This window comes from Glycine soja, chromosome 8 (genome assembly GCF_004193775.1).
Source record: "Glycine soja cultivar W05 chromosome 8, ASM419377v2, whole genome shotgun sequence".
NCBI classification, from domain to species: domain Eukaryota; kingdom Viridiplantae; phylum Streptophyta; class Magnoliopsida; order Fabales; family Fabaceae; genus Glycine; species Glycine soja.
Genome location: NC_041009.1, coordinates 12,483,860 through 12,507,403, shown reverse-complemented (window position 1 = coordinate 12,507,403; position 23,544 = coordinate 12,483,860). Strand labels below are relative to the sequence as shown.

The 23,544-nt window shown below is 32.9% G+C and overlaps 4 protein-coding genes across 5 annotated transcripts; 2 read left to right on the top strand and 2 right to left on the bottom strand.

Annotated features, from left to right (window-relative positions):
• The first annotated feature begins 2,716 nt into the window (after positions 1-2,716).
• Positions 2,717-5,260, top strand: LOC114422923 (pentatricopeptide repeat-containing protein At5g50390, chloroplastic-like). Its single transcript, XM_028389486.1, has one exon. The coding sequence runs from the start codon at positions 3,002-3,004 to the stop codon at positions 5,075-5,077; it is 2,076 nt and encodes a 691-aa protein (XP_028245287.1). The 5' UTR covers positions 2,717-3,001; the 3' UTR covers positions 5,078-5,260.
• A 1,131-nt stretch (positions 5,261-6,391) lies between these two features.
• LOC114423076 (mediator of RNA polymerase II transcription subunit 22a-like) lies at positions 6,392-9,269 on the bottom strand. The gene is made up of 3 exons (XM_028389687.1): positions 8,947-9,269; positions 7,367-7,432; positions 6,392-6,939 (listed from the first exon to the last, which is right to left on the bottom strand). Exons 1-3 carry the CDS (start codon positions 9,115-9,117, stop codon positions 6,700-6,702), a joined length of 477 nt encoding a protein of 158 aa, XP_028245488.1. The 5' UTR covers positions 9,118-9,269; the 3' UTR covers positions 6,392-6,699.
• A 1,161-nt stretch (positions 9,270-10,430) lies between these two features.
• On the top strand, positions 10,431-13,600 carry LOC114422685 (UPF0678 fatty acid-binding protein-like protein At1g79260). The gene is made up of 4 exons (XM_028389164.1): positions 10,431-10,698; positions 11,602-11,742; positions 12,398-12,466; positions 13,174-13,600. Exons 1-4 carry the CDS (start codon positions 10,522-10,524, stop codon positions 13,291-13,293), a joined length of 507 nt encoding a protein of 168 aa, XP_028244965.1. The 5' UTR covers positions 10,431-10,521; the 3' UTR covers positions 13,294-13,600.
• Positions 13,601-16,039: 2,439 nt separating this feature from the next.
• LOC114422050 (ATP-citrate synthase alpha chain protein 1-like) lies at positions 16,040-21,065 on the bottom strand. Of its 2 annotated transcripts, none has more exons than XM_028388230.1 (13): positions 20,919-21,065; positions 20,571-20,720; positions 19,140-19,316; positions 18,856-19,017; positions 18,668-18,748; positions 18,462-18,513; positions 18,225-18,339; positions 18,008-18,089; positions 17,649-17,744; positions 17,025-17,126; positions 16,735-16,851; positions 16,527-16,643; positions 16,040-16,418 (listed from the first exon to the last, which is right to left on the bottom strand). In XM_028388230.1, the coding sequence occupies exons 2-13, from the start codon at positions 20,667-20,669 to the stop codon at positions 16,347-16,349; spliced, it is 1,272 nt and encodes a 423-aa protein (XP_028244031.1). In that variant the 5' UTR covers positions 20,670-20,720; positions 20,919-21,065; the 3' UTR covers positions 16,040-16,346. The 2 variants fall into 2 exon arrangements, with proteins under 2 accessions (XP_028244031.1, XP_028244032.1); XM_028388231.1 differs by having other exon boundaries at positions 20,571-20,779; positions 20,919-21,044.
• Between the last annotated feature and the right edge of the window lie 2,479 nt (positions 21,066-23,544).

Genomic DNA, 23,544 nt, shown 5'->3' with positions numbered 1-23,544 from the left:
AAATTAAAATTTATTATTAATTAAAATCATAAAAAATAAATAAAATTAATTATTTGAATATTTTTAAAATTTTGAAGGAATAAGATTAAAGGCAATGAAATTTATTAATATTATATTATAATAAAAAATATAAATTATTTAAGAGCAATTATAATATTGTTTTCTAACATTCATCATGTGCATAAAATATTTATTGTTAATTATGAAATTATGTGTTTAGTTAATTTTAATAGAAAATCAAATAATGCATATAGGGCCAAAGAAATATTATACATTTTTTAATTTAAAATTTTCAATTTTGAAAAAATAATGTAGATAAAGTTAAAAAGTTTATGTTAAATATTTGGAGGAAAAATTATGTCGCTCATAATAATTATATCCAACTCAAACAGAGTTAATTCAAATGAAAGATATTTGTGGTTTGAAAAAAAAATATTTTCTAAAATTAATTTCAAAAGGATATTATGTAAACAATTATTTTATCATGTAAAGTTTATTAAGTTTTAAAAATTGTTCCCCAAAATAGTGTTTTAAAACGGGAAGGAAAAAAAAAACAGAAACATCTAAAGATGTTTCCATTATCATTTCTTATGACACTAAATGTATTAAAATATCTTATGTTGATGGTGTATTTCTGCCTTTGTGAAACTTTGTTTTCAAATTAATAGTTTTTTTTAGGAGAATTTTCAAATTAGCTAGATATATGACTTCATTCAAAATGACTAAAACATAAAGTGTGGAAAACGTAAGTATCAAATGATGAGTAATTAAATGAAGTTATAAAAAATGATTAATTAAATTTAAAAATTGATGTAGTGTCATTCAATTACGCAAATCATAATTTTTATAACTTTTCTAATAGTAATTATAAAAATTAATAAACTTAAAATATATTATAATTTTTTTGAAAGGCAAAATTGTATTATATATATGATTGTAGCAAAAGCTACATGCACAAGGTGTGCATATACAAAAGATGTAACAATCTAAGTTAAATGTATTTCAAAAAGTCAATCCAATATATATATATATATCAGAAGGTTTTCACAGCTTCTTACACAACCGGATTTAAGTACCAATTTGATATGGAAATGAAATGACATTTCATACGCTTGTATAGTAGCCATTGCCATGTAATAAAGCGTATGAACTCAAAAACTTCAGCAACCTTGACAGCTTGTTGACGAAAAGCGCGTTTGTTTTTTGCGTTCCAAATGCTCCACATTTTTGCATGCCAAATCACATGGCTGCATTTGTTTTTTGTCCTTCCAGAAATCTGGTGATCAAATTGTTCATACAGCTGAGCTGGTTCAGCAGGTATAACAAAGTTCACATTTAACCAATTGAAAATTGCCTTCAAAATCTGAGAGGCGATTTCACAGCTTAGAAATAAGTGATTCCTCGTTTCTAAATTGCTGCCACATAAAGAGCATGCATTTACTATATTCTAAATGTGGATGTTTCTCCTTTGCAATTGATCGCAAGTTGGCAGCTTGTTCCACAATAGTCTCCAAGAGAATGTCAACACTTTGGTTGGTGTTTCACACACCCAAAATTTCTTTAAAATGTGACATATCTCCTGGTGCTCCTCTTCCAACACGGTGGCTTGTAAATGGTTGAATGCAGAAGCCACAGTAGATTGATTCCCACTCGGCTTCCATACCCAACCATCCTCATCAATGCTGAATTGCAATGTTGAGCGAAGTTCACTTTCCGGCTGCAGCAATAGCTCTTCTTCCCACAAAAATAATTGGAGGCGCCAAACCCATCTGCAAGAAATTCTATTGATGTTTGGTTGGATAACCTCTGCTACTTTGGCTTCCTTGTTGTTGGCTACTTGATAGAGCCTTTGATATTGTCTATACAGCGGTTGCCGATCACACCATGAATGTTCCCCAAATAAGGTATTCTGGCCATTTCCCAACTTCCTTGTGATGCAATCTTCGAAACCAGACAAAGCATTTGGAGGGTTGATTGCTTTTTGTAAGTCTTTCCACCATTGGGAAGATTGGGTTGACAGATTTGCAGAACTCCTTGAATAATTGGGTCAATAATCACTCTATATAGTTTTTGGATTGGTCATCCATTTGACTTGGGATGACCTAACCTGACTGATTAATTTGCGATAAATCCGATAACTCAGACTAATTATTGATTCATTAAATCAATTACTAGTTCATTGATTAGATCACTAATCCATTGATTAAACTACTAATTCACTATTCACCCAGATTCATAAATTTGCTTCACACCCAGATTATCCTTTTTCTTTGAAACATACTTTTTTTACATCAAATCATATTGTAAAATTATTTAGGTGCAGTTTTACTTTTTTTTTCTCTCAATTTCTTAAGATACTTTAAAAAAAATTCTAATGAGTCATAATGGATTAAATAAATTTTTAATATCTTATCTACATTTTAAGTTTGAATCTCATCTCTTAATTTTTAAAAATCTATTCTAATCCTTACGGTTTATCTATTCAATCAAATTATCCTTATGTCAGTTATTTTAAACTAACAGTGTTAGTGTTAATTTTGTTTGATGCGACATCTGTCACAATCTATCGTGTGTCACCAAATTGATGAGATAAACAATAAGAAGGAAATTATTCTGACGTAACATGGAAATTCTATTTTAGTATCTAAGAATCGAAAACACATAAAAATAATTCGTTTTTAACAGTAAACCTAAAATATAAATAAAAAAACAAATTTCTACTTTAGCATCTCAGAATCGAAAACACATAAAAATCTTGCAGTCTTGCACCAATAGTGGATGTTCCAGAATTTCCTACTCCTACTTCCAAGTAACTAACTACCAAACCAAACTGAGCGGAAACTCCAATGTTCCTGATGCAGACTCGTTCCAATTCCCATTCTCACTTTCTCCCATTCTTCACTTTCACATTCAAATTCCCTTCTTCTGTTATTCACTATGATGAATAGGAGCCCCTATTCTCATTCTCGTACTCCTATATTGACCACAATTGTTATTGCCAATGGAAATTGCACTTTCCCCTCACAAATCCCAAACCTCTCTTCTGGGTTCTTCCTTTCCCGGGAATCTTTCCTCTTTGGGGTGTTGTTTTGCGTCAAAGATGAGATTTTTGTGCAACCCATTTTCCCGGATTTGTTGTTCCTCCTCCATGGATCAAAAGCTGAAACCCAAACCAAAGAAAGTTGAGTACATGGAAAGGAATGTTCCAGTTTTGGAAGACACCCAGATCAGGAAAACGTCCCCTTCTGGACTCTGTAGTCAGATAGAAAAGTTGGTTGTGTGTAATAGGCACCGGGAGGCAATGGAGTTGTTTGAAATTTTGGAACTTGAACATGATGGTTATGGTGTGGGTGCTAGCACTTATGATGCTTTGGTGAGTGCTTGTGTCGGTTTGAGATCGATTAGAGGTGTTAAGAGGGTGTTCAATTACATGATTAATAGTGGATTTGAGCCTGATTTGTATGTGATGAACAGGGTTTTGTTCATGCATGTGAAATGTGGTCTCATGCTTGATGCGCGCAAGCTGTTTGATGAAATGCCGGAGAAAGACGTGGCTTCGTGGATGACTATGGTTGGTGGGCTTGTGGACACTGGGAATTTCTCAGAAGCTTTTAGGTTGTTTTTGTGTATGTGGAAGGAGTTTAATGATGGAAGGTCTCGTACATTCGCCACCATGATTCGGGCATCGGCTGGATTGGGTCTTGTTCAGGTGGGAAAGCAAATTCATTCGTGTGCTTTGAAAAGAGGGGTCGGCGATGATCATTTTGTGTCTTGTGCACTGATTGATATGTACAGCAAGTGCGGTAGCATTGAAGATGCTCATTGTGTATTTGATCAAATGCCGGAGAAGACAACTGTAGGATGGAATTCCATTATTGCTAGCTATGCACTCCATGGTTATAGTGAGGAAGCTCTTAGTTTATACTTTGAAATGCGCGATAGTGGCACTACAGTAGATCATTTTACAATTTCAATAGTGATACGAATTTGTGCTAGATTGGCATCATTAGAACATGCAAAACAAGCTCATGCTGCTCTGGTTCGTCACGGTTTTGCCACTGATATAGTGGCGAACACAGCACTTGTAGACTTCTATAGCAAATGGGGTAGAATGGAAGATGCCCGGCATGTTTTCAACAGGATGCGCCACAAGAATGTTATATCTTGGAATGCATTGATTGCTGGATATGGCAACCATGGTCAGGGACAAGAGGCTGTAGAAATGTTTGAGCAGATGCTTCAAGAAGGGGTGACTCCTACCCATGTCACTTTTCTTGCTGTCTTATCTGCTTGTAGCTATTCAGGATTATCACAAAGAGGTTGGGAGATTTTTTACTCTATGAAGAGAGATCACAAGGTTAAGCCCAGAGCAATGCATTATGCGTGTATGATTGAACTATTAGGTCGTGAGAGCTTATTAGATGAGGCTTATGCACTAATAAGAACTGCTCCTTTCAAACCAACAGCAAACATGTGGGCAGCATTGCTAACAGCGTGCAGAATGCACAAGAATTTAGAGCTGGGGAAGTTAGCAGCCGAAAAACTTTACGGGATGGAGCCTGAAAAGCTGTGTAATTATATAGTGCTTCTGAATCTATACAACAGTTCTGGTAAATTGAAGGAAGCTGCTGGCATTTTACAGACCTTGAAGAAGAAAGGTTTGAGAATGCTTCCAGCATGTAGCTGGGTTGAAGTCAAGAAACAGCCATATGCCTTCCTTTGTGGCGACAAATCTCACTCCCAAACAAAAGAAATATATCAAAAAGTGGACAACCTGATGGTTGAGATATGTAAGCATGGTTATGCTGAGGAGAATGAAACTTTGCTTCCTGATGTGGATGAAGAGGAACAGCGCATTCTAAAATACCATAGTGAAAAGCTGGCCATAGCTTTTGGACTCATCAACACTCCACATTGGACCCCTCTGCAAATTACTCAGGGCCATCGTGTGTGTGGTGATTGCCACAGTGCAATTAAACTTATAGCCATGGTTACAGGACGAGAAATTGTGGTAAGAGATGCTAGTAGATTTCACCATTTTAGAAACGGTAGTTGTTCTTGTGGTGATTATTGGTGATGACTGATGACAAAATTGTTTCTTTCAAGTCACAAACCTATAAACTGAGTGGCTTGTTGTTAGCTTAGCTCACTTCCTCTCCTTGCCCCCTACCTTAGCTACAGTTTTGATTAGGATACAATTTTGTAATACATGCAATTTATTTTTGTGATCCATTAATAAAACTCCTATTTTCTTCTAGCACTTTGCATTCTTTTATCATGTTTATTTTGTGGCAATTATTGGTTTGGTTTGCTGAAAGGCTTGAAGGTGTAATTTCATTGTGCTAAGTTTAATTTTTATTGACTATTAAAAAGAAATTATGTTTAGGATTTTTTATTATAAAACTTAATAAACTTACCATACATAAAAATATATGAAAATATAACAATTCCCAAAACTGCAAGTGCATTTATAATAAATTCTTGCGTTTTTGTTTTTCTTTTAATCGGATAACATCTTCAAACTCCTAAAACTTAAAATACAGTCTACAGTCAATATTGCCGTATCATGTGAATGTAACTGATGCCACAAACAGCAATACATGCATATCAAAAACAGCTATGAACTTCTGTCACGTTCGATACTCTCACACAAAGCAGGTAAACAAGACGCAAACATGTCAAAGCTTAGATAGAGTGTGACCTTTGCCAAATTGTGAAAATTTGGCGAGAAAATGTCAAATTGTGAAAAAAAAATAGACACCAAGAGAGCTTTCTTTTCTTTTTTCAATGCTCTCTTTCTCATATGGGTTAGTAGTATGTTTGGTGGCTAAGTGGTAGAATATCATGGTATGAACCACAAAATAATTATTTGTCACTTCCAAAAATCCTGATGAGTTCAACTCATCACCAATTCAAACACACTAAAATTTTTAGAGTATATGTGTTGTAAACTTTAACAATTTAGTATATGCAAGAATCAATTTGATCTAGAGACGTTATCACGAATCAAAATTAAAGTTTTTAAAGTTAGGAGATTAAACTGAAACTGAAAATAACATAAAAAAATCAAAATAATATTTTAACATATATTACATAAGATTTTTATGATTAAAAAAATGTAATTATCAAAATCCCCTTATTATATATTGTCAATATTGATACGTGGATAGGGAGTGTACGTATATAAAAAATTTTACGGAGTAAAATTTGTTCCCACCACCACATGGGAATCCAACTTTCCCACGCCTATTCTTAGGAATAAAATCCAACTATAACATGAGAAATATTATTATCCTTCTAACAAATCTGAATTTTTAAAAAAAAAACCTGAAAATAAATATCCCAACCTTCGTATTCTCATAAATGCAATTAGATAACTTAACAAAATATGTACCAAAAAATATAAAAATGTCCCCTTTTATTCTATCCCATCTTATTATATCCTAACCACCAAACATGTCTTAAACGATTTCAGATAACAGAAATTTGTTACAACAGCCACATCATTTGAAATTCCTTGCTTATCAATAATTATAATCATGCTTTCCATTTCCTCGGTAAAGAAATAACAGTTTCTACTTCTTAATCCTAATCCAAACAAGGATATTACAACGATTTTAAACCAAAAAAAAACCTATTACACTAAAAAAAGCATAATCCATCAAGTGATAAGTGCTCATTGCATCGATAGATTCTTAACTATGGCTGCAGGTTTTGCATAGTCTTCAGTGCAGAAGAAGAATAATGAGATTCAAGTTCTTTTAGGCTAGCAGCAGCTTCCTCCCCTACTCTGGATAATGTGTGATCTGTTTTTTCTGCCAGCTGATTAAATTCAATCCTTCTTTGTTCTACATGATCATTAAGAGAGGCAAATCCTGAAAATATTGCAGTTTGCTTAAGCTCTGACACCAACTTCAATAGAGAATCAGCTGCCTGGACCTGTGTAATCAATCAATATAAAAAATGAAAAAAAGAAAAGAAAAGAACTCAACAACCTTAAAATCCAATGCTAAACCTTGTCAGCCCAACCATACTTAACAAGACTTGCAGAACAATGGAGAGAAAGCTATTGTGGCATTTGAACGAAATAATTTAATATAAATTGAATACAGAAATATATAAATTATAATTCAATTAACTATAAGCATGAACTATATAATCCACATAAAAGAGCTAAAATTGCCAGGTGTAATATTTCCAGTGTTGTCAGACACAATCTATCACTCCAATAGGCGGTAAGGAACTGACAAGCAAACTTCTCTTCACAGAAACCCTTAAAAAATTTGCATAAAATTCAAGCAAAAAACAATATATCTTTGTGCAAATGCTTGTTCAGAAGCACAAGAATCAACAAAACTGCACTTACCATCCTAGCAGCACGCATCTCCATCATAAAAGCTTCCTGTGAATTTCTAACTAGTGGATCATTTACCTGCAAGAATGTAAGATTGTAAGTAAACAAATTACAAGTAGAAACTTAACATTATGCACATAATTTTAGTATGTTAGGATATTGCAGACATTTCCAATTGTCCACCCTGGGATCAGAACTGGGATTAGACCAACTTAAAAAGCTAAATCATCCATAATCCAAGTATCCCCATGTATGCATAGTGGCTCTTAACTGTCCACTTGGAACACACCAGTGCGACAATGAGCAGGAAAGAATGGATGTATATTGACTATCAAAGAAGAGAAGGTTCATCTTCACCAACAATATCCAAAGGAGAAGATGTGAACACCAACTATTAACCATGTTTGAGAACAAGAAACTAATCAATTGGAACTAGTAAATTGGAAGAGACTACATTCTCCTTTTTCTTGGAGTCACAAAAACTAAGAAAATGTATAAGAAAGAGTAAATTGGAAGAGACTACACTCAGGCCATCTTTATCTTAAAATTATAATTGAAATTTGAAACATACACAATTTTCTATTTCCAAGATTAACCAACTCAGAAGAAATCTGACATTGTCAGTTTCAATAGATTATGTTTATCTTATCTCTAAATTCCATTCCAACCTCCTAGTATCCCTACTTAGGCCAGTGGCAGGCACCAGACAGGGATACAATCATAACAGGTCCTCAATGCAAATGGAAATGGCATCACCAAAGTTACTTTAAGATAGTTTTTTTCATAGGAGCCTCTCCCATTATGAAGACTTGGTCCTTTTGCCATGCCTTAACGGCAACTTCCCATTATTCCAGCCTCTCAACGAATAAGAATATGTTCAGACTTCAGATAGGCATTTGAGACAACCAAACACACAGTTGAGAGTACCAAACACAATTTGCCCAAAAAAAGAAAAAACATTGATGATTTTATCAAACCAAACTTTTCTTTGATCCTAAGAGCATGTTAGACAAGAAGCAAAACAACACAGCTTTTGTGTTGAGTTGAGAAAATTTTACTACAAATTTCAACATAAATCACATCACTAAAAATTCATTTTCAACCAAAATCAATTTTGCAAAATTAAGATCATCTAAAATTAATTCCGTAAATGTTAACCCAAATTCACACCAACACAACAGCAACCAAAAACATCTAATGATTTCTCACCTTAATTGGTTCTATAAGACAAATCATTTCAAATTATTTCTCACTACAGTTGATTCTATTAATTAGACAAATTGTTTCGCTCATCTCAGTGTCGTCCCTCACTGTCTTCTTCCTTCAAACCAAGGTTCTAAGGTTTTCAGCCACAATGTCAAGGTTTTCGGGGTCTCTACTCTCTACAACAGTAAGCAACCACAATTCTTGCTACATCAGTTGTCTCTACTCTCTACATCAATTATATGGTGTCACAGTAGGTGTGTGGTTGATTCTATTTGAATACGCAATCAAAACCGCAATTTCACAAAACACCAGATCAATAGAATCCAAAAGTGAGTGAGCGAGACAATGGAAATGCAGAAAAAAAAAAGTTAATTAAATAAATATACCCTTGCAACGTTGACAAGGTGGCTGAAATTGTCGACGATGTTGGCGATATCGCCTTCGACTCTTTGCACCAGAGTCTTCTGCTTCTGCGCCGCCGCCGCCGCCGCAGCCGCAGTGGGCCCGCTTCCGGCGCCAGCGCCGCCCCCTAATCCTCCGGCTGCACCTTTGTTCATTCTCAATTGTTACTCACTGCTAATTCTCAGATGCTGGAAAAAAAAAATGAAGTAAGGTGTCTCTAGTATTTGGAATTCGTGGGATTCAGAAGATGGAAAACCGGTGAAAAGGTGCGTAGCGTAGCATGGAAAGGAACTTACTTTTAAAAAGGAAAATGTTTCATAGAAACCTACGTGTTTGACAGAGAAATTTTTTTATGATTCATGTTTTTTGAAAATCAATAAAAATCTATTAGGTTCACCATAGGTAATATTTAGATAATTTTTTTTAAAATCGAAAAGTTATATAATATTTTTATCATTTAATTTAATGTAATAAAATTAATATCATTTTTTATTATAGTAAAAAAAATAAAATTAAACTTACGTAAATAAGATTTATTTAACATTTATCCTTTGTTTGGTGAGAGTAAAAAAGAAAAAAAAATGTGAAGAGAAATTTTCAAAAAAAAAAATGAAAATCTACATTTTCTCTTCTTTTTATTTTTTTTCTCTTTTTCTCTAATTCATTTCTATACAACCAAACACTCCTATGCTCTGACCATATCTTTGGGGAGTATTTTGTACTGCAATTTGGTGGAGGAACTTTAGGGAAAATGTATCAGGTAGCTCTTGAAGCATGTGTGCAAGCTGGAAATGAAGGATGCCATTTTGCCCCTGAAAGTAATGAAATTATCCCTGAGTTTAGCAAATGGAGTCTTGAATTAGTTGCTGCTTCTGAAATATGGAAGGAGATCAAATTTGAAAAGCAAGGGATGCAGAGAATTTATTGCAATGAAACTCTACCCAATTTTTTCATAAAAGAATTGAATCCAATACAATACTACAATATAAAGATACTTATTATATATATATTAGTTTTGTTTCGTATTGGAATAGAAACGTAATAAGCAGATCAGATTTTACTAAAAAAGTTATTTCAATTTTTAAGCAAAAACGGCTATTTCCTTTTTTATGTGAATTTCACATAGGAAGGTTGTTATTTTTTTAACTTTTTTTCTATTTCTATATTAAATTTATATTTTTTATTTTTAGATTTGGGTAATTTTTTATAAGTTTTTAGTTTAAAATTAGAATATAATTAAATTATATATTTAAAGAATTTTTATAATAAATTATAAATAATTAAAACCTAATAATAATCAAATTTCTTATATTTAAAATAAAAAATATAGTTTTAATGAAATATTAATATTTCATTAATATTATATTTTATATTTTATTCGTTTTGTTTTTTGGATTGTATTCTTTTACAATAATATTGCCAATAGTGTATGAAATAAATATAATCCGACCGTGAATAACAAGAAAGGTCAAGTCAAAACAATAAATCCAAAGAACCCCATCTCGGCATTTCGGATTGCACAACAATACAGTCACAGAAACAGAGAAAAAACAAAGAAAATGGATGCAGAAACGGAGTCTCCGGCGCCGGAAACATCGCCGGCGGTGATCCACCCGGCAGTGGCACCAATCTCCTACCTTCTGGGCACATGGAGAGGCCAAGGAGAAGGAGGCTTCCCCACTATCAATTCCTTCTCCTATGGCGAAGAGCTTCACTTCTCACATTCCCCCAACAAGGTTTACCTCTCTCTTTCTGCATAAACACTATCTGGGTCTCTCAAAGTTCTCTCTTTTATTACTGGGTTTTGTTTTGTTTAGAGTTTTCTTTTTTCTAGACCACCTTCACCTAGACAATTCTTTTGGAGGCGAATAAGATTGCCATAAGCGAAAAAGTTCTCCCTCCAAATATTCAGCTTAGCTGTAATCCGAGACCTCTGGATAAGCTGGAAAAACCATGCCAGTTGATTCACATGTTCGGTGATTTTTAGAGTTTAATTTTGATGCACCAAAAGTATATGGCTGTCAATGAATTAAAAATTATTCCACCACCTAATGCGGATCAACTAGCAATGAGTTGTTTCAGTTTAACTAGTAATCTAGAGTTCGAGTTTGGATATGCAGCTGTGTTAAGGGAGAGTTTTGTCACTCAGTGATACTAACCAACTCGAGCAAGATTGCTTTCCAAGGATGTTACCTTTGGTCTTTAGCAAAGAAAACTTAAAAAACTATCCAAACACACGATGTTTTAAATTAATTATTACAAAAATGTAAATGATTTCTAATTGAGAAAAAAAGGTTATGCAGTGACAGTGCAAAATAGTTCTATATTGTCATCTGATTACAAATTATCATGTATGGTAAGTTTGTTGACTTTTACAAACCAGCGGGTGATTGGATGACAGTGGAAAACTGTTTTGCACCATCTGTGCATCACCATTAAACCTTTTCTAATTATATGACAACGAACAATTGGATTACACTCTTAGTGTTTTTCAATTACTTTCTTTTTTTTAATCATTTATGATGATATATGCTGAGGACTTCAGTTTAACTCCTCAAGTCTCTCTTTTTCTTTATGTGTGTGAGATTGTGCACTGATTTTGTTTATTTGGTTTGGTTGTGTGTGTGAAATGGGTGTAGCCCGTGATAGGGTACACTCAGAAGACATGGAAACTCAGCTCTGGAGAGCCTATGCATGCTGAGAGTGGATACTGGCGTCCTAAACCTGATGGCACTATTGAAGTTGTGATTGCTCAAAGCAATGGTCTTGTGGAAGTTCAGGTACTATTTGCCAATTTGATTTGGTTTTGTGTCATGGATACACTGTTTGACCAATTGGCTTCATGTGTCTCTATAATCTTTATGCTAGAGGAATGGTGGGTTTGGAAGCTCCATGGACTCTTAATTACTATAACTCTGTTTAAATTTGCAGACAGCTCAATTTGAATAAAAAAGTTCATGCCCTGATTTGATTTTGATAAGTATTACCCTTTGATCTGGCCTAACTCCTTGAATTTTTCCTTACTTGTCAAACTACAACAAGCACATCTCTATTATTTTCTATTTACTACAAATAAGCTCCTATGGCAAAAAAGTTCATCCCTTGCTACATTTTTATTCCCAATTTTCCTAACATTGTATGCAATCCATTGTTGTCAGCTGTTTGCAAGAGTGATATAGCACTTGCATAAATTTCTTTCTATATTCAATGATTTATAAGTTATATAAAGCGTTACGTTTATTTTGTTATGTTAAGATATTCTTCCAAATATTGGCTGGATTTATAGTTTTCTTCCTTATTGAATTGTTTAGACATAAAGATCTTGCTTATTTCATTGTTTTTAGGTCCATGAAGCAAGTTATTTTCCTGTTTTTCATTTTTGATTCCCTTTGCCATTTTCTGCTACTAAAGTGCTACTTGATATTGTGCCAACAGAAAGGAACATACAGCGCTGAAGAGAAAGTGATACAGCTTCAGAGTGAAATAGTGGGGAACGCTTCTAAGGTAATCCAAATTGGTCTTTCCCAAAAGCAACAATACTAATGTCTCATGCTTATAATTGTGTTGTTCACATTCATTACATTCTGATAGTGATTGAATGGCTGCCTTTAGGTTACACTTCAAAAACAACCATCTTAGTAAGATATCTTAATAAGGTGTCTTATGATATAATGAATGTGTCAAAAAAATTGTATAATGGATATTTTATATTTTTTTGAAATGTTCTTTTATCATCATATGTGAGGTTATGGTTGCTACAAACAGAAAGCCAACAGAACTTTAGAGAGCAGGTGTAGGGGACTGTAGACTTTTGAACATTTGGTAGATGAAGAAGTTATTCAATATGTTTTTCAGTTTACTTGGATTTTAATTAAGTTGATAAATCATTGGTTTCTTATAATACCTCATTTTGTTTTTTACTTGGCCAAAAGTTTTACGTGATATTATCATATTACCATGCTCATTCGTATCATTGCTTTTTTTATTTCTCCCACTAAATCATATGTTTTATTTACCATAGGAAATAATTTCTCTGCCATACTTATCTCTATACCCTATGGTAAAACAATTTAGATATCCACTTCAGATTAAGGAAACAACCTTACTACCAACCTTACAACCTTACTACCAGCTTTACTACAATATTGAGATATCATTCTCGCTCTTTCTGTGGTACCTAAATGTTTTATGCACTGATTGCATTCACACAGGTTAAAGAGATAAGAAGATGTTTCCAGCTGGTTGATGGGAATCTTTGTTATGACGTTCAGATGGCTACCAATAAAATAACTCTTCAACCACACTTGAAAGCGTCACTGAAGAAGCTCTAAAGCAAACATCTTCCCCAATTACTTGCAGAAGGATGTACATCAGTAATATGGAGCCATCCAATGTGACTCTTTTTTAACAACAATTTAGGTCACCTTGGTAATTTTCTGTTAATTAGCAAAATGATCTCCTTTACAACAACCTATATGCAAGGTTCTGTCTGACATGTTCACAAGTCTTTTATACAAGGTCTTCAAGACCTAATGTTTGAAGAACCTGACATGACATAGTTTTATTGGAAACAACCAAGCTGGAAAAATTGTGCTTCTCCTATTCATTTATAATATATGCTTGATTTTAACTTCTTTATTTGAAGCTATTGTGGTGCAATAATTACAGGTAGCATTTGATGTTATGCTCAAAGTGAAATTATGTTTTTACCATCTAATATTTTTTATGAACCTGCAAAAGGAATTACTCATCCTAACCCTCAAACTTCTCTATGCTGTTATAAACCTTTTAGTTTACTTTTAGAAGAGCAATCTTCACCATCGAGGTTATAGAGCCAGAAATTTTCAATTGAGTGACAAAAGCAGTATTTGCTTGGAGTGTAAAACCTCACTCTTGTAGTTGCTGAAGAGATAATCAGGTTCATTGTTGTATTTATCTATGAAGGTATATAAATGGAAAACTGGTTATCATTTCACAAACGGGGCTATGTGTGTATTTATATTTTCTAATTCTGGGGTTGTAAGATAATAGATATAGCCACGTATCGATTACTATGTAACATATAATGCAGAAGAAAATGCTAGAAAATAAAGATTTTATCAACAAAAGTTTTATGTAACATATGAAAAATTCAAAAGGTTGACATAATGGTGTAACTCTGTTGTGTTCTCATAAGTGAGAACGATTTATTTAACGAAAAAATCGTGATCAATTTTTACTGTGTAAAATTCTCTTAGATCAATGAAAGTCATAAACCGTGAACGGGATTAATCTCTGACCTAGTGGGTTAGTGGACACTTATGGTTTTTAATCCAGGACTAAAAAAAATATAATGCATCAAAAAAAAATTTCAAAATGGATCAATCTAAGACCTTTTTGTTTGGAACATATTTGAAAACAACACAATAAGGTGAGAACAAAAACTATAACGAATTAAGCATGCAAATCACATATATGATGAATTTGGATTAACTTCTAGCTTATGATATTTTTCTTAATTTTAAAATCTTAAGACAAGATCACCGAGACTTTTAAGACAAGAATGTCAAGCTCTGCTAGGTTCATAAGCACTTTTCAGTGTGTAAGTTAATTTTAAATTACATAAGAAGTTTGATTTATTTTTGTTTCCTTAATTTATTTTATTTTCATCTCCTACAAATACTTATGAGAAAGTTCATCTAAATCAACTCATTCAATTTTACTTCAAGAACAGAACATTGGTTTCTATTACATTCCATCAACTTGTAAAGCTTCTATCATCATTGTGTTGGTAACCTTGTCCTTATGGCCTGGAACGTGGGCAAATGGGCAAACTTTACATGCTATTCTACGATTCAAATCTCACTTAACATTACCTTATGGCCAGGAACGTATAAGTCATGATGACCCCAACGAGAATTAGTACCACGCCTCATTACTGAAAGGTAGACAATAGACAACAATCCAGAATCTGGAGAAACATTAGTGTTTATCATATTTGAAACTTCTTGTACACATTTTATAATTTGATTATTTTTAAAGCTTTGCCATAAGGGTTTTGTGGGTACCAACCAATATTTTCCTCAAATTAACTCAAGCATGCTTTATTTTCTCTTCAGAGAAGTCATAAAAAGCTTTAGTTTTTATAAATGACAACAAAGTGAACCAAAAAAAATATAAATCAAATGACAACTTAAATGAACAAATCGAGAAATGGTCCAAGTTTTATAGATTATTGGTGAACCTTCTACAGTTTGGTTCATTAATGCTAAAGCTTGATTCTGTTTTAAAAGGTAAACTATGTTATGTTGTTTATGATGGTGCTGCATTGTTGATTGCTCTCTTGTTGCTAAATTGTTCTCTAATAAACATTAGTGCTGTATTGTTGATTGCTCTCTTGTTGCTAAATTGTTCTCTAATGTTTATTAGAGAACAATTTAGCAACAAGAGAGCAATCAACAATGCAGCACCACACAATTGTTATGCTAAAGTCAGACATAACAATTTAGCAATATCACCTGATTTCTTTCTGACTTCAAAATCCTTTTCCAACAATTGTTATGTCTTATATGATAATGCTAAATTCTGCCATGCCGTATTTATAATTATGATGAATTTTAAACTCTATCATGAACGTGTGGTGAAATGTCTCTTGGAAATGAATCTGCCTCTTGATATATTTTATAGACTCGAGAGGCAATCACATGCACATTTTTCCCAAAGCAATTGAATTTGTACAATTTCATACTCCTTTGTGCTTCATAATATTTGTCGTCATAAGTATTTTTTTTACTCATGCTAAGAAAAACTAATATATTGATAAAAAATAATAATAATTTTACAAAATTAACCTTATCATCATTAATTCTTTTATAATTTTTGTGACCCATCATTAATATAACAGTAAAAGATATATGTAACCAGTAATTAATATTGTATTGAAAAATTAAAATAATTAATTAATATTGTATTGAAAAATTAAAATAATTATTTTTAGACTTATTTTTTGTTCTTACACCACAAATATTATGAAAAGGAGGGAGTGCATAAATATTATTGAAAGACCCTTTTAAACCGAATTTTTAAATTCCCATGAAGTGGAAAGAAAATCAATTTACTTGCTGAAAGTAAAGCCGAGAGCCATGAAATTCCAGCTTGACATAACATAAAACAATTACACATTCCAGTTTATTGTGCCAAGACTGTACTATCAGAATTCTAGACGATACAAAACCCTCTTGACCACTTTATTGGATGACTAAATGACTGTTTTATAACATCCTATGCTCTAACTCACCAAAGTTACCAATTCTGAGAGTTGGAAAGGGAACCAAGAATCAACAATCACTTCAAACTAGCCATGAAAAATACATGTAAAAAAAGGGATTGGCCTAAGAATGGATAATTAAGCAGCAGCAGTGATGCATTGGATTGCCTGTTTGCATATACCAGTCATTGTTGCCTCAGGTCCATAAACCTGTAAAGAGACCAAATACTAGATCAGAGAAAGTTCCTAAAGAAAATTGAGCATCGGTTTAGATGGTTTGTTAATACAATCAATAAAGGAATCAGTTAGTTATATAACCTCGATAGGAATGCCAATCTCCTCTCCAAGTGCCCTCATTTTTGCTAGACCCTTCTGGTAGTTGGGACCTCCTCTCCTCACGTAGATGTGCATCTTTGCTTCTTTTAGCTTTTGTTCCTGGTTTGTAATAGGGTCAACAATCAATTAACTCTAATATAAGCAAATTAATACGATATTATAGAGCAAAGCTTCATGATGATAGGCTCACCTTCTCCTTCAGAGCACGAATTATGCCACTGAACGTAGCAGCAACATCAGTAAAGTTAGCTATTCCCCCACCTATCACAAGGGCTCGCTTTTGGCCATCAGGATTTGAAGTTGCACACTGCAAAAGAGATTGTCATAGAGATAAAGAATCACTATATCATGTTTCAAAAGTAGCATGCATTTGATAAGCTATTTTCACACACTCTAAACGAGAAATGGCTGATCGCATAAAGCAAAAATAGTTTATCCATAAATATGCCAACAATGATGTTTGAGATAAGAATCGATTACATCAATCACAACTCTGGCATACTGCAAGACCTCATCTTCCTTGGGTGCACCACTATATTCTGCATAGTTTCCAAGCTCAGGAGCATAACCGAGATCCCCTACCTGTTTTAATAAATTAGTATGTAAGAAGTATGTTGCTTAATTTTATTTTTTTTTGGAAGGCAAAGATAATTTATATTAGAATAGATAAAGTACCAGAGGTACTACAAGGTACAACTAATAAGATCCTGTAAGATCAGGAGTAGAAAACACCCTACACAAATCAACACCCTACCAAACAGGAAACATTAGCTAAAGACTATAGACATTGCTGAAGACCAGCAATGGAAAGGAACCTTGTAGTCCCTTTCCCAACCCCTCAGCCAAGTCCATAAAAGGAATAAAGTGCTATCTGTCAGCCTAGTGATATCAAAGGATTGATTATGGAATATCATATCATTCCTGAGTCTCCAAATTGAATTTGTAACTGCTATCCACCACATTTTCCATCTTCTGTTAGAAACCTTTGATGCTGCTGAAGAATAGTGCTGAAGAAAATCACCCCTCAGCCAAGTATGTTGCTTAATGTTACAAGAGATTGGAAATTAGCAAGGAATTTAACTTTTAAGGTAATAGGAAACACACCGTATCAGCATAGATGACACTAGCACCTCCCCCAGCTACCATTGTCCAAATTCGGCCCATTGGGTTTAATACTGTGAATTTCAAAGATGCACTTGTCTGGGAACAGAAAATAAACACAAACATCATAAGCGTATATGTAAAAGAATTTATAGCGCCATGATTACTAGAAGCAATAAAATTGTGATTGATAAGAGATTAGTACAGGGAGTTCAATTGACCCTGAAGATCTGCAGAGCATGCATTAACAGTTAACAGTATTTGCTAATGAAGAAAAAGTGATTAAGATCTGAAGCTCATGGACAAAGTTATAAATGAATTGAATCTGATTGAAGATACACGACAAAAGTATATCTTTTTACCTTTTCATCTAATCCATGAACAAAAGCCTCTGTAGTACTCATAACCCTTCCAAATGGCAATGGAAATTCAATGTTTCCCCATCTGCAAATATTAATAACATGCATGGTTTATAAATTCTTTTACTATGAAACATTATTCAGTTATACATGATGAATTAGAGATATGATATTCATCCTTCAAATAATAGTTGATATTATTTTGAGGGAAGAAACACACTTCTTGAAGTTCTTGAAAGCAGCAGTATCATCAAGCTCGCCTCTCATGTCCAGAGGATAAGGCTTTCCATTGACCAAAGTGAAAGGATTCATCTCCAAGAAAGTAAAATCCAGATCTAACATGAGGAAAAAAAATAGGAAAAAAATATGTTTAAAACTTTAAATTTAAATGCTACAATCAATGAAGTTGTCTTCTAAAGCACATCTAATGCTAGTAAATGCATATTTTGTAATATACCTTGAAATAGAGCGAAAATCACCTTTAGAAATCCCTCAATTTCTCCCTTGATCTGTAAGCATGAATGAAGTACTTTTAAATAATTGAAACAAAGTGTCCTCTAACAAAAGAGCATGTGATATTCAATCCCATGGTTCTACTGAATAATTAAAAAAGAAACAAAGTTAACTTATTCAGAAAATAACATATTAGTAAAATTATCATACCTCTAAGGGAAGGGTTGCAACAAGTGGGGCAATACTCTCTGATGTAAGAGACACTCCTGTTGGCATAAATACAGTCTTGACCTGAAATATGAACAAAACACTTTGTAGCTTATGGGAATTACGAGGAAGTATGAGCAGAATTTACTTCAAGTAATATTTGTAAGGTCAAAAAGTATGAATTTTGGCACCTTATCCCAATTCTCCTCAATTTCAATTCCTCCACATTCAGAAAAGCTTATACTATTCCCTAGTCTCTCTGAGACAATGTTAAGGTAAAACTCCTCATTGTGAGGGATAAAAGGTTCAACTATGAAAGTTGTTATAGGTCCTTTGCATCCACCCATCTCAACCTACATCATAGTGAAAAGAAATATGAGCAAACACTTAAGGTAGATATGAAGTACAAAGAAAAAGTGATTATGAAAAGGGAAAAACAATTTAAGGTTTGGAGGGACAGAGGAGAGAAAAGCACCTCTTTGCCAAGACGCTCTTTCACAAAAGAATCAACTTCTGCCAAATCCAGATTCAAGGCAACCAAACCACTTTTGCCACGCTTACCAAATAGCATGTCAGGTTTCACAACCAATTTTGAAGATAAAAGCCAGGGTTCCTTCTCTGTTAGCTCATTGAAATCGGTGGATTCTGTAACCTAGGAAATAAAACACACAACAAAATTATTATTCGAGTTACATAAGCATGCTGCACTGGCTGACTAGTAAGATACAAATTTGAACTTTTCCACATATCAGTTATACATCATATAGTCTTGCACAGCTTAGAGCAGTGATTCAATTGTTTTATTGAAGACACACCATATCAACTGGATAAACAATTTTTTTCGACAGAGGTTCAGATTAGATCTATTCAAGTATAAACTTTTGCACATAATTTGTACAAGGCACACCATAAGATGATATCAATCATATCATGTCCTGTTTAAATTTACTCATTCAGGAAAACAAACCAAATACAATAATAACATTGTTTACAGTAAGCCAGTAAGCTGCAAGATTTGAAGATTGTTATCTGACTAATGCAATGCAATGAGATGACAGATAGAACAAAGAAAGACTTGGAAGTACGATCCCTTGAGTCATGCACCAGATTTTAATAGCTATCATGATCTAGGACAAAATCCAAATGGTGTTTGAGATATCAAATAGGCTTCAAATAAACACAGGGTCCTATATCAAGAAAAAGATAACGAAGCTCAATGTGTGATCCAATGTGAGTCAAGAAACAATTTTTTAAAGTACAAGATTCACAACCAAGCCAACACAAGAAACAGTTTTGAAATCTACTTTAACCCACAACATAGAGAGCACAACTTTCACACTCCTCACTCCCTCAATTAGACATTCTCGATATTCTCTCTCCTCTATTCCTCAATTAGCTCAAAAAAATCTGTCTCAACTATCACAGACTACCCTTCTTTTATTTTTATCTCTATATTTGATCTTCTTAACACGGTCTCTGATCTACCGTCCTTTATTTCTATCTCTAAATTGAATATCAATATTTTTTTAAAATAAAATGCCAATAGTTAAAAATAACCTTGTATCACAATTTAAATTATTCTTGTATAGACTAAAATACTAGTTCAAATATAGTAGGCTGATAGCAATTTACAGACTAAAACACTAGTTAACCCAAAGGATTGTCGTAGTCCTCGTTCTATTTACATGAGTGGGATGAAAGCAATCTATTTAGCGGGAGAACCCGCATTCGGTCTCCACCATGTGCAAGAACTTCCTTAGGCCAACGGCAGCCATGCATTGCGAGTAGAATTAGTCTCTGATCCAGTGGGTTGAAGGACACCCGTAGTCTCAGACTCAAGACCAAAAAAAAAAAAACTGAAACACTAGGTAAAATTAAGTAATAACCCCATGATGAGAATGCTTACTTGTGCGGACTTGATGGGCAAGTCCTGGCCAGAGAGTCTCTTAAAGTGCTCCTTCAACAATCTCTTGGAGTCATACTCTCTGATCTTCTTGCGTGCCATTGCTTCTTACAAACTCACCACCAAAAACACACACAAAAAAAAAGTTCTTCCCTTCAACACAAAACAAAGAAAAACCCAGATCAAATCAGCTTCTGGGGCCCTCAGAATTCCTATCAAAATCAGATTTTTAGCATAATCACGTGCAATGCAACAAAATCACGCAGGAGAAAAATGAACATGAAAACAAATGCTGCAACAACAGATTGAAATGGGAAGGAACTCTAGAGAGAGAGGGGGCAATGCAGTTACCGTTGGAGAGAGAAACGGAACAATGGAGAAGAAGGTTGGAGATTGGTGGATCCAATGGTGGGTGTGTATTGCGTTAGTACGTTGCTGGTGGCATCATGGTATATATATATATAACATAACATAAGCTTTGGAGAAAGAACAAAGAAACAGAAAAACAAGGGGTACTGTATTTTGAATAATTTAACGTTGAATACTTTATTTAACATAACATTGATTTTATTTATTACTTTTTAAGAACTCGTGCATCGCACGGTATGGTGGGGGAGGGGGCATGTACAAAAATACAACAACACTGTTTAGGCAATTGCCTCTTCATTTTATTTTGTTTTTAATTTTACTTTAGTCGCTTAAATTTAAAAATTATTAGTTTAGTCTCTTTACACTAAAGGTTTAATATATCATTAGATCCTGAACTATTATCTGAATTAAAATAAAATGTAAATAAGTCATTAATCTTTTACAAGTTTGTTTCAGTAAAAAAAAAATCTTTTACAACTTTTATAATTGAGTATTTAAAGTTAGTAAAACTGTCACAAAATTGTTTTTTTTTTTCGGTTTTAAGTCCTATAGATCTAATTTCAAAAATTATAGAAAATTAAGAACTTAACTACAAATTTTTAATTCAGAGACTTAATTAAAAAAATAAAAAATGATAAGGAAGTACTAATACATTAAACTTATATTTACTCTAACCGTGTTAATTAACTTTGGTTCACTTAGTAAATTTACATTTGATGTGCGTCTCTCTCATTGTAAGCATGAAGAAAGAACAAAGGAAACAGTAAAATGAGGTTGGATATTGCAAATAATATTGTCACGTTTCATGATCAAAAAAGAGAAAAATATTGTCACGTTTGTTAACTCGTGGATCGCATGGGATGGGATGCATGGGCGATGTACTATATTAGAACAATATATTTTTTTTTATTACTAAAAATTTGTGTAAATTGAATTTAAGATAAATTTATTAAGATAAGAATGTGTCTCAAGACTGAAAAACACTTATATTATATATGTACTTATAGCGAAAAATAAAACTTATATTTTTTGAAATATGAATATGTTTTTTAGCAACTAAAATAATATATTTTGTGTCATTTATAAATAATTATTCAAATTTGACAATAATATATTCTTACTCGAGATGAAACTGATAATAATGATTTTCTTACTATCGAGTAAGAGTCGGTGGTCAGGGATGATTTTAACCAAAGTTGAGTTTTATAAGCACTTCCTATAACTTTGTTAAAATTCCGTAGCAAGAATTTTACCGTTTTTAGTAGTATTAAAATGAATAGGATAGATCATATCCAACAAGAATAATAATTCCATAAAAAAAACAAGAAGAATAAAGATAATTTCACGTAATTTGAAAATTTCTTGTTAGAGCGTGAAAATTTCGCCGAAAAATTCTGTCAAGATTTTTTGTTTAGTATCTTGTGGTTAAGTTTTTATATGTTTAATGTTTTTTTTTAAGTTAGACACGAATAGGTTAAAAAGTAAAAAAAAAAAGAGTGTAATAAGTGAATTTTCTTAAATCTAAGAGTTGATGTAATTAAGGGCCTTATATTATCAGCAAAAGAAAATTAAGGGCCTTATTGTTATATAAAATTATGGTTTGACTTTGCCTATTAACCTACTTAAAGGCTTATATTATATTAAGAGATGCAAGTAGGTTAACAAATTAAATTTTAAATAGACCAATAGACCAAATTTTTAATAGGCCAACAAGTTAAAAAGCTCATCAAGTCTAGCTAGTTTTAAATATGTCAAACAGAAGTCACGAAATATTACAGAGTAGAGTAAATTTATATTTAAATCTAAATTTTATGTAATTTATTTGGCATGAGACTTTACCATTGTCCCAAACAGAATCCCACAAAATCAAACAACATCTAAAGTTATTTTGTAGTAAAGCTAAACTGCATAATCAATTATGGATCAATATTATCAGCATTAACTCCTTTTAGTAAATATGTTGCTTGTTGTCCTACCTCCTTCTCGTTTTTTTTTTAATGTTTAAGGTTATTACACATAAATTAAGAAATTTTTAATAAAAATTAAAAATTATTTTATTTAGACTAAAATATCCTTATTTAATATCTTGATTTTTAATATTTGTATCACTAGTAATGAATAATGAGTGTCAAATAAGGATATATTTAAAAAATGCATTAATTAGATTTTAAAATCCTAAAAAGTTAATTGTGTTGAAAAATAATAAAAAGCCAAAATGTCAAAATATATGGAATAGGAGTAGTATCTTCTAAGAAAATCATAGGCTTCTATATTACTGAACATTTTCTCAATATATAAATACTATTTTAACATATGTAATAATAAACATAAAAGAAATAGTCGCGGTACATGAAGGAGTACCATAGAATTGAATTACAAAGCATACATAACAAGATCAATAATTATAAATTCACCTAGACAATTGAAAGAGAAAACATAGAGTGCAAATAAAAAAAGTGGTCCACTGCTCTTGCATCTACCCTTTTTTTTGTTTTTGGGGAGGCAAAGGAAACATATATTAATAAAAGGTGTTGGTAGCTAAATCACAAGTTGTGAAGTACTCTCAACACGGCAAACATAAACGTTACCAAAAAGGAAACATGAAAAA